Genomic DNA, 12,000 nt, shown 5'->3' on the forward strand with positions numbered 1-12,000 from the left:
CTACCATGGAAACATCAGGCCCAGTCCTCTCCTCTTCTGAGATTTTGCTGTTTAGGAGGGAGCTGGTTCTCTAGACCTTATTCCATTGGTTTAGGGGTTAAATAGCTTCCTGTTTTTTTGCCCTGTGCTGGTGATAGTTCCCCCAGACCCATTTGCTGAACCTACGTTCCTTGGTATATTTCTTGTTGTGATAAGTCCCTACTATCTGGAACTTGAAAACATTGGACATCCAAGTATCGGATAGCATATTGAGTTTTATGAAAGAGGTGGCTTACTACAGGGGAAGACCACAAGGAGGGAGCTTAATTTTCCCCCAACCAGGTACAATATGCATCTTATTATTACTTAAGTATTGCGAGACTAATCGCCAGTATCCCAGAGGTGGTGCTGAGTTGAAAGTTCAAGACCTTTTTGCAGAAAGGAAATTGCTTTGCATCCTCCAGCATACCCAAGAAAGCTCCTGCACATGTGTCCTCTCCAGCCCTTTATATAATCCCATTCCACATAATTCAATTTAGTTCTACAATTCAGATGTTATTATGCACTTAAAAAAGGCTTCTTATTTGACCAAACATTTGCACCACTGAGGATGTCGCCGGCTTGGGCCACTATTTTGGTGGTACTGTAAGTAAGTAGATAAAGAAAACGGATTCAGATGAAAATATATTTTGGAATTCAGTGTAGGAAACTTTATTTATACCATTTTCATAAATACAATTCCAAATTTCAATATTTATTTGTGAATTTGATTTATTTACAGCAAGTTTGTCTATTTTAAATACATTTTAAATCATTCCCTTTTTTTGAATGTGTTGTTAGCTAGGACATATTAGCCTGATGTCAATGGTTTGTGAGACCTATCTAGTAATGGGCATCAAACATACATATGCTCGCTCTGGGTTTGGTATATTAAGTTGATAATCGGAATTTCGACACCAGAATGCTGACATATCTGAATGACGACATTCAAAATGCCTACATGACAGGCATGTTGACATGTAAAATGTCGACACTGACATAATGTCAATATCAGTGGCGGCTCCAGACGTGGGGCTGCAGTGCAGTTGAAAATTCAAATAGGGGAGTCACACCAACTGCCACCCCAAATGCTGCCAAACATCGCCGGCTGGGACTCACTGGCAGTTGGTGTGGTTCCTCTATTTGAATTTTAGACTGTGCTGCAGCCCCACCTCCACCTCTGGAGCCGGCACTGGTCAACATCGTGAATGTTGAGAGCCAGCATGCAATTTTGTATTGACTTGTCATCTAACCCTAACCCTAATCCTAACCGCAGCCTAACCCTAATCTAACCCTAAAATTGTCTGTCAACTTTTTGAATGTCTACTTCATGACTACATACCCTTAGCCTATGTCCTTGTATATCTATGTAAATAAGACTTTTCGGCACTATAGTACTAATGCAAATACACAGACACAAAAAAAGATTATATATAGCGCTTCAGAGAACAACCTGATACCAGTATTAATACTAAGTAAACCCACTAGACAGTTTATCACTCATTTTCACTAATCACATTAAAATCTGTTAATTTAGAATCGCCGGTGACATTTTTGGCCATAAAAACAAGTGTAGACAAACATATAAAAACTTGTCTCACATATCTGACCTTATTGTCCTTGTCAAAACTCTCTTCAAACTTGTAACGAGTTCCGCTCTTGCTTCCCAGTTCCAGCCATTTTCCTTTAAACCACTTCACGCTGGGCTTGGCGGTGAGCTGAGTGCCGTTTACACTAATCTTTACAGCAAAATCTCTTCCTTGAAAAATAAAGAAAAAAATCATAATGGAAAAAAAATAAATATTCATCAGCTTCTTTTAATGAATAAAATAAAAAATAAATGTTCACAGCATTTTGAACAGGGACAGCATCAGCAAATGAGCATGGACAATATATACAGATGTTGGCTCCTATCTGGTCTATTACCAAACAGAGAGAACACCTGATGCTGGGGACAGGTCTTTTCCCTATCTGCCGAGAGCAGTCTGCTTTGTGTATGAGGGGTTTTTGGTATGGATTACAGCATACCTCCCAACTGTCTCGAATTCAGCGGGACAGTCCCGTTTTTCTGGGACTGTCCCACCACGGGCCACAGTGGCCCACGGTGAGTGGAGAGTCGGGGAGAGCAGATGAACAGATGCTGTGCACATGCGCACGGCATCTGTTCACCTGTGTAGGGAGAGCCTGGGGGGCTGCCCAGCATGTTGGAGAGTGCTGGGCACGCCCCCTATAGTGACGTAAACGGGGGTTTCCGTGAGGCTCTGCCCCGTTTTCTAGATGCTCCGTCCCTTTACCGGAAAGCCACGCCCCCTTTTTGGGCACCCGTGCCTAAGACGCGCGAAGGGTCCCTCTTCCTGGCCTTCAAAAGTTGGAAGGCATGTTACAGTATGCTGGCTCAAGTAAAGAAGAAGATAACACAAGCTACAGTTAGAAAAACGGAGTGGGTTATACCTCAAGTCATGGGACTGGCTTGTGGTACACCATGTGATGAATTGGTCCTATTGTTACTAGGGGTGTGTGTTTAAACTTACTTGAAAATTTGTTAAATGTTTTACTTTTAAATAAATAGCTAACAAATGTATTCTGCCAAATTCATGTCTTCGAGTCTTTATTTATATTATGGTTTAATTATGAATATTTTGATTATATGGTATGTGCACGGGACACTGCTAGTTTTTCTTTCTCCTAAGGGGAACAATACTTGTAGTGACTGTTCTTGTGGACCAGTGTATGCTGGTCAGGGGCGTCTTTACAGAGGAGGGGGCCCATGTGGATCCCTCGTGACGGACCCCCTCATCTCACCCCGGCAGCCGTCTGATGCGACTAGCCGGCCACCTCATAATCAGTAGACTCTGGGCACTAGAGTGTGGCACTACTGTGCACTACTGCGGCCGCCATTTTGCCAGTGATTTCCTCACAGCGCATGCGCAAAACGCCGGAAAAATTGCCGCGACGGACATTTTTCGGCATTTGAGCAACGCTGAGAGACCTGACGTGGGACCTCGAAGAGGTAAGTTTTAGATAATATGGGTGCAGGGTGTGTGATGTGGGTTCCCCCGTGACCCGGGGGCCCGTGTGATCTGCACACCCTGCACCCATTATAAATACGCCCCTGATGCTGGTGCTTGTAGTGCCACAAGAGCATGCACTATATTTAGACACTTTTATCCTGGTACTCACTGTCCAAAACTAGGTGGTACTCAGAGAAATGTTTTATTGGTAAGGGCAGGGCACCTCTACGTGCGATGCCCCTCAGGGGTCCAGGCCCGATGATGAAGGAGAAGAGAGATTTTCTTTAGAATTTTATGTATTCCTTTATTGTTTTTAATACTGACATCAATTTAGTTCATCACTGGATTCCACATCTTCTACTAGATTCCATTCATAGAATATGGTGATCCAGATAATGCTACACGAGGCAGGGTCACCATCATTGTGTCCTATTTAGTCATTGGTGGTACTTAGGCCAGGCATCCCACCATCATCACATCTATGACTTTAGGAAGAGGAAAATAAGGGGCTGCCACATACTGGCTGAGAATGCATTTTAAAGAAAGATGGATGCCTATGATCATTTGCAAACATTTTGCATCTTATTCTCATCGCAGACACAGCGTAACACCACTCACAGTGTACTAGAGACGCCGAGTTGTGACCTTAATCGCACAGGAATTAGTTTTAAACACGTACAAAGTCGCAGATGAAGCAGAACGAGACTTGGTATGAGGAAAAGCCGCGGCCGCTCTCATTGGAGCCCATCTTACACAGATTCAGACACGATATTGGTCTGTACAAGTCAGCAATGTAGTTTTGTTATTCCAGTTGTTTAATTTTTGCGAATAAGATGCATATTTTCAGCGAGAAAGATGTTTGGTACAGTCACCCAGGACCTGGAGTGGGGCAATATCCTGCAACTAGAACAACAGCATATGAGGACAGATCTGTAGACACCCATAGAAAGATGATGCCTATACTATTATCCAGCCCTGGGAGAAACATAGCTAGTGACCTAGGCCAGTCCCAGAAAGTGCTACTGCCAGTGTTATAGTCACAGCACAGCCTTTTTCGTTTATGATACATGGCTTCATTTATTACCGATTGCAACTGTGATTATGCACGCAGTTGGACGATTGTTGCATACTGCGCGTGCATGAAGGTCTCGCTGCGATTCGACTGCCATCACAGTGACTACGCAGACCAATCACAGAGGGACTGTTTGGGGGTGGTGACAGGGGGGGGTGGTCGGAGAAAGGCAGACGTGTCATTGTGTTTGAACGCCATTGCTTGGGCGTGCATACATTAGCCATTGCGATGGCATACGCAGCTTGAGCTCCCACTGCGTGCAATGAGGTTAGCAATTTCTAAGTAAGGTCAGGGCTGGTGTAATTCTGCGCGAGGGCACTATGGTACTCGATTATACCGATGGTTTTGCTATGTTGCTAAGTATTACGGATGGGAGTAAGGGGATGTGGGCGGCCTTATGTTAGGCTGCGATGGCATTACGATTGCAAATATTAGCATATTGTCACAGTGGATCTGCGTGCGATTACGGAGCTGCGATCGCAATAGCGATCCATAATGAATCAGGCCTACAATTTGTTAAAACGACTTTCGCTACATACCTGTCTCCACTGATATATCGTGTGGTTTCCTGACCAGTAACCCCGACATGTCATATGATTCAGCATCAGGTGCATCTTTAATCATATGAAAAAAAAAACAGGGCTAGTTAATTTTACTTATTATTAAATCATTTCTCAATCTATAAGTATTTAGCTATTTTGTTTTATAGTATTTAGATTATCTTTTTTTACTATTATACATTTGCCATAACTTGTATAAGCACTTAGCATAAACTGATTACATAGGTACTTGAGCAACAATTACCCCCAATAAAGAATAAATCTATAGAAATGGTTTATTTATCTTTCTGTTTCCCTATCGTACAAACTCAAAATAGGGTGCAATTGTGATAGCTCAATTACTTTTCCTGAAATGTACAATATGTGGTGCATAAAAAAAATATAATAAAAAAAGTCTGTATTGCATTAGTATTAGCAGTGCTGCAGCATACAGGACTAATAATGAGTGATGTCACAGGTGTGACTTGTTTCTTGAGTAGGGATGTACAGACCACCCAGCCAGGTACATAGCTGTGTATGCAAAAATAAATAAAAATTAAAGAAGTTGCACATAAAAATATTGATATCATAGGCTTGTAATTTCTTCGATAAAAAGCAGCACGTCCTCAGGTCCTTCACCTTGTATTGCACACTCATCGTTTCAAGGGCTGTGAGAGATTCTTGTGTGGAGTTGGCCAATAGCATGAACTTCATTTAAAACATAGTCCACTGTCAGTCCTGATTCTTCTGATCTTCAGCTGGTCAATAGATCTTATCTTCTTTACGTTCTGCTTTATCTCTTTACTACTATACACAGTCATCACAATAGCTTATCGAGGAATATTCTTCTTCCAAATACTGCATATTGTATCTTCCGTGCTGTATCTCCACAAGGAATGCGATGAGATGAACACAACAGGAGATCTTCTGATTCTTCCCATTCGTTGCTGGGCTCTTATTATTTATTATCAGACAGACTATAGCAAATGTTCCACCTGCAGTTATCAAAACTGACTGACTCATAATAATATAAAATCCACAGTGTGTGTATTATTACTTATTATTGTTTTACTGCTTTTTTTTTTGTGTGTACGGCTTTACATAACAAACCTTCCTGAGATGCCTGCTCATGTCAACACATGGAATAAACATTTTATTAATAACTTATCCTTTGCGTTTTTGGAAAGTTGGAATTCAATGGTTGATTATCTATATTCTGTTATCTCTATGTGAAGAACTTACCGTAGGATGAAAAATCTTCAAAGTAGTCCTCTGTAAATCAAAGAATGAAAATGGACACTTGTAAATAAGTACAGAAAAGAGATGCCGTTATTTGCTATAAAGTATACCAGGGGGTGTACCGGCTGATCATATATGTAACTTACACAAGGTCTCATGACGATAGCATGATCCTATAAGGATGATAAGGTATTGACTTTCTGGTTTACTGTTGCAATGCAGCCACTCCTACACATTGCAGATTGACTGCTCAACCATAACTCCATCCTAACCCACCAAATGTTGTGCTGGGATATACAGTACTACTTTTTCACCACTTGTTGTTGGGAATACAATACCACAAGAAAGCTCTAGGTGTCACTATTCCAATCTTCTGTAACTGTTTAGAACTGTCCGAGTATTCTTCGTTCTATAAGGATGATGTATCAAATCTGATGACTGGATCTCTAAATGTGGAAGACTTACCTTCCTCTGATGGCTCTTCATCAATACTTTCTGTAAGTCAAAACATTAAAATGGACACTCAGAAAAAGGTACTGAGGAGAGATTGGCATTGACAATATTCACCCAGTTGTGTACCGTGCACTACACCAATAATGAGCATCTGCAAATAGCATGGCTTCATCATCACAATGGCAAGGCAGTTTTCTGGCAGGACGACTTTCCAGTCCGGGTCTTCCAATGACCTTTCATGCCCCATGCAAAAGGACTCTCCAGGAGCATCTCCCAAACCGGCAAGACCTTGGTCCTTCAATAACGGATGATGAGTGTTTGATAACTTCAGCATGCGAAAATGCAAAAGGGTCAGCACTACCATTAGGCAGACCTAGGTGGTTGCCTAGGGCACTAATGGTTAGAGGGCACCTAAAACTGAACGAGTGACATAATATCACTCATCCATTGTTTATAACTCCCCCTGTGACACCTCCACACATAGCGCCATGACCTGACATAAGGGAGAAGCAGCCAGCAGATTATTACATGTACAGCTTCTGGCTGCTGCTGTTCCATGTCAGTGTAACGCTGCGGGCACAGCACCCAAGGGAAGACCTCCGAGGGCTTGCGCCAGACCTGACAAGACGTGGACTACAGACATTTGTGACGACAGACGAAAAACAATCAAAACTTTCATGCTGATAAATGAAACGCATCACAGATATAGCATTCTTTGAGACAGACAGAAACATATAAACAAGGAGAACGTAAATAAAAAGCATGCTTTGCAAGGGACGGTTCATCCAATACTACAAAGCACACAGAAGCAACAAATAATACTAATCAATTCTTACAATATCTATATTTTATTGTAAAGTAAAACAATATTCAATTAAAATTACCAGCATCAATTGTTCAATGACACCATGACATAATTCCGTCTTTACTGCGATCACCATGGAACATTCCAGGGGAGATCATTGATCAATGTTTTAAATGATAGTTTATATATTATTAATAGTTATTATTATTATTTGTTTTAACTATTGTAGTTTTAGCTTTCATTTTTACTTTGCAGTGTAAGCTAAAAACACTCTCCTGGCTTAACTGGTACATTGATAAAGTTGCAGATATATACAGTACTAACACAAAAAACATGAAACAGACAAAAGACAAATACTTTCTATCACATACAATGAGATAAATCATTTTATTGATTTTCACAATCATTTAGTTGCAATGTTCCAATATCTTAATAGTACTCTCTGGTTTGTAATTAGAGCTTTGGTAAGCACGTTATTCAGGTTGTGCTTAAATTACAAACATTCACCCATATGAAAGCATCTGGCATGTGTCTATCATTAAATAGCACTATATTATATTAGTAAAGGGACCTGGAATACGCCGGGTCACCTCCATCTACCCCAAGTTCCGCCCCATGTCTTCTCTGTCCCTCCCAGTCCCCCTCCCCCTGAATCCGCATGGCAGGGTATTTTGTATGCGTCAGGAGGGAGGGGTGGAAAATGAATTACAGGCAGGTGATGATGTTATAACTCAGTTCTATTGCAACAGCCAGTACTGCTCATTAGGGAAGCATAAAGGGTAAACTGAACAGTGGAGAACCTGGCATTACAAAGAAGAATAATGGAGGCTGGAGGCAGACTAGCGCTTAAATGCCAGTCACACTCTCCAGATGGGCTGCACCCCCACCATGGCCTGACCACGCCTCCCCTCGGCAACAAGGCAATGCGCACGCTATTTCCAAATGTAGCATGCATAGAGATTCCAGTTCTAAATTAATTTATGTATAAAGTAAGACCCGCAATAGGTAAAAAGTCCTCATCCCTGGCAGTGCCAATGTGGCTATCATAGACATTTTTTATTTGCTCTTTACACTTGTATCTTAGATTGCATTTATGAGCTTGGGCAGGGATTGGCTCAGCGCCATAGCACACCTGGGCCCTGGCCTCAACCCGCACATGTGACATCATCACAGCACAAAAGAGGAAGCTGGGAGCAGGAACCTGGGCGTGGTACAGCCGGGTGCTCTTCCAGGCACCCCACAAGCCAGAGACTGGTGCCACAGAGGTAGCAACAGTGCTTCTCCCTTGGCCTTGTGCCCTCGGTGGCAGCACTGGTCCCATACCTGACACCCCTCATTGCATCTCTAGTTTTGCTGCACTCTGAGCTAGAACAGTGTATGAATATATCTCTGTGTTTGCTTCACAGGCAATGGCCAGGTACCGCACAGGAAGTTACTCCTGTGCAGAGCAGGTGATATCAGGCAGGTACAGTATGTGGCAGTAGCTGGGGAAGCTTGTGTTTGCTGTGTTATATGCCCCAGCCGGAATGGGATTGAAATGCCGGCGGTTCAAATCCTGACAGCATGAGCCAGACAGCAGGAAATTTTGACAACGGCAGGTAAGTGATCTAAGTCTCCCCTCTCCCCCCCATAACTCTAACCCTCCCTTACCACTCCCTAAACTTAACCCTCCCGTGAGGGTGCCCAACCCTAACCTCTCCCTGGGAGTGCCTAACCCTAAAACTCCCCCCTATGGGAGCCTAACCCTAACCTCCCCCCCAATCCCTAACGCTAACCCCGCTAACTGACCTAAACCTAACCTTCCAACCCTGCGACTAACAGGACGGGTGCCCCGTTACCTCGTTCTGGAATGTGTCGTCCTGGCATCGGGATTATGATAGGCATTGGTATTTCGACCCCTATCATAAATCCTTTGCCGGCATTCTGCAGTCGGGATTGTGACCGGCGGCCGCCGGTCACATAACTACTTCCCCCCAGCCTATTCAACAAACTTAGAAAAATGAAAGCTTTCGGAGCTTGTTTGCGGGAACTGACACCATCTTCAGATGATATTAGTACCAGGTAGTGATGACCATCAATGGCTGGCGATCCAATGTGTTTTTTCCCATCAGTGCTAGCGACACAGAGCTCAGCCCCGCCCCCAAAGCTCCATTCAGCTCCACCCCGATGCTGATTGGCCAGAGGCCAACCGTGCCCCCCCCCCCCACACCAGCAGAGGTGGTGATCAAAGGGGTGAAAATCATTGATGGTTCACCATCAATAGTTTCATTCCATCATTGGCAATTACCGATGGCACCATCGATGGTTAATATACGGATGGCCTTCCCTAGTTCCAGCAGCAATGATCCTTCCTATGGGTAGGATGTCCAGGCTGTGAAGAGGGATCCTATCGGCCCTCTTCATCTCAGTTTACGCATGTGCACTTATAATGCCCGGCATAGTAAACTTTCACTGCTACATATTAGCAGCGAAAGTGTCAGTGTAAGGGCTCACGGGGCAGCTTATCGGAGCAGCTGTCCCTCAACCAGAGCAATACTGAATTGTTTCAGTATTTTAGTATCCATCATCGCAACTTGATGTGAGTTGAATACTCAATTATCAGGGGCCAATCGGGGCTGGATAATGAATAGGCCCATTGGAGTGGTTACAAAATGCTGGTTGCATACTGAACAATCAGAAGGCAGATGTTTATATACTGATTAACACATTAAATGCCCCTGCACCTCCTCTTTATTTATTTATATATATCCTGTTTGTCCCCTTCTTTTGTTTAACTGCGCATACCTACAAAATGTATATTTGACCTTTTTGTACATTGTGCAAATTGCATGCAATGAGAACAAACATCATGGCACTTGATAGATTATTATGTTGTTCTCTCCTACATGTATTTATAATTCGGCTCAGCATAAGACATTCACATCAAAGTACATCAACAGACAACAGGTAACTGAAACGCTGCCTGCTAAACAAAGTTTATTACATAGCTGCAAACAAATACTAACCACAAAGGACATTTAACAATACATACAAAGAGACAACCCACAAATAAAACAAAGCACGTACAACATCAGCACAATTAACACCAATACATTTAGGTAAAGGAAAAAGTTTATTAAAACATACACAATATAATAAAGACAACACAATGAAACACTCAGCTACTTTATTTAAAACCTGAGCGGTACAATAAATTGTTATATGCTTTATTTACACAATTATCTTATTGGCTAGTATTACTAGTTCATGTTCTAGAAAGGGCACATTTAAAATATAGCCAAATTTCACTGAAATAAATGTTACTAATATTAGCGTCTACTGACATTTTTTTTATATTGGGCTAATCATTGTATTTTCTTCAGTCTCTTTAAAATAATTTATTATAGTTAATACTAAATTACCCCTGCTGAAGTCCTCTGCATAGGACGAAACGCGTAGGGTTACTCAAAGCCATCATATCCCAATACCTCCCAGAGGACCCCGCTATTTGAGCTCACACCTAAGGGTGATAGTGGGTTTATTGTCAACACATCGTCAAAGGTGTCAACGATTGATTGGCTATTTTATGTAAGAATTTTTTATGTAGTTTTACAAAAAAAACAAAATAAATTATTGGTATTTATACTAATATATGGCCTTATTGGCCCTTTTGTGTTAGGTGTTTTCCTTGGAGAGCGGGTTTTTTCCAGACCAACAACATTACATATTTGGTTAAGAAAAGACTGTTTCTAAACATTCTACTATCAACTTTGGAAAAAGAAGAATTACATACAACGTATATAATAAGATCGAATGTGTTTTCAAGAATTCCACGGGAGATTCTAGTGCCTTCTGGTTCATTGTTTGTGAATAATACTAAAAGACTTCTGATGGTTATAAAAAGTTGTTCATGAAATAACTCTGTTAATAAATTGTTTGTTTGTTTTTTAAAGTGGCAACTTTAAACTGCAAAGTGCCATAGAAAATGCTATTCTATGAGCAATTTTAAAGGTATTTTTCTACCTCCAGATTACATTAAATCATGTGTACTGTATGTACCCTCCTTCTGTCCCTTCTCACTATTTATGTGTCTGTATTACTATTTATATCATCACCATAGCTTTGCCACAACACACATCTGAATCAAATGCATGGTATCATAACCCTTCACAACTATATAATAAGCAATCCCCCACCAGGCAACATAAATGCATAGCTAGGAAGTAGATGGGATCCGGACACAATAAAGCAATGTATTTTGTGACAGAAGGGTGTGTACAATACAAATAAGTGAAGGTAATCGGAAGGCGGAACACCTCTGTACTTGGGTTCACAGAGTGATTCATGAAATCTGAAATGGCCAAAATCCAAGTAATCCAATTGACAATGTGATATAAAAGAGCATTATTTATATATACTACTTTACCTTTCTGGTCCTCTTTGGAATTGTCAGCTGGTTCTGATTCCTCTGCCTCCGCTGGTGTTGGGTCCTCTGCTGGTGTTGGGGCTTCATCAGGAGCCGGTGTTGGGGCTTCAGCTGGAGCAGGTGTTGGGGCGTCAGCTGGGGGTGGCTGTGCAGCCTCATTGGCAGCAGGTTGTGGCGCCTTCGCTGCTTTTGGTGCCGGCTTCTTAGCTGCGCCTACTCCCTTTTTCGCCGCTAAAATAAAGACAATTAATTATTGCAAAGCAACCATTAAAAATGTGTGTAGCATATTCTAATATAGTAAGACAGAAACTAGTATAGTTCATTTTAATTTTTAAACCCCTTTAGTGTTTACTGTTATATGGTGGCATCACCATCAATAGGCTGAAATCATCTTACAGTTCACTTATTGCACTTATTTGATTATATTCTTAGATTATAGGCCCCATTTAACAATGAGT

The 12,000-nt window shown here is 41.8% G+C and overlaps 1 protein-coding gene across 3 annotated transcripts in view; it reads right to left on the reverse strand.

The window, feature by feature from the left end:
* The window catches only part of LOC148501051 (myosin-binding protein C, fast-type-like), a 157,899-nt gene that overhangs the window by 107,939 nt on the left and 37,960 nt on the right, over nucleotides 1-12,000 (reverse strand). For 2 of the 3 annotated variants that reach the window (XM_088450918.1, XM_088450917.1), the window contains exons 2-6: nucleotides 11,543-11,773; nucleotides 6,345-6,374; nucleotides 5,883-5,912; nucleotides 4,641-4,715; nucleotides 1,629-1,777 (exon numbers count right to left, since the gene is read on the reverse strand). In XM_088450918.1, the coding sequence (XP_088307044.1) occupies nucleotides 1,629-1,777; nucleotides 4,641-4,715; nucleotides 5,883-5,912; nucleotides 6,345-6,374; nucleotides 11,543-11,773 (515 nt within the window). The remainder of the gene's footprint in view (nucleotides 1-1,628; nucleotides 1,778-4,640; nucleotides 4,716-5,882; nucleotides 5,913-6,344; nucleotides 6,375-11,542; nucleotides 11,774-12,000) is intronic. The other variant, XM_088450919.1, reaches the window with a different exon arrangement.

The sequence above is a fragment of the Taudactylus pleione genome, unplaced genomic scaffold (genome assembly GCF_031769625.1).
Source record: "Taudactylus pleione unplaced genomic scaffold, aTauple2 ptg000535l, whole genome shotgun sequence".
NCBI lineage: Eukaryota > Metazoa > Chordata > Amphibia > Anura > Myobatrachidae > Taudactylus > Taudactylus pleione.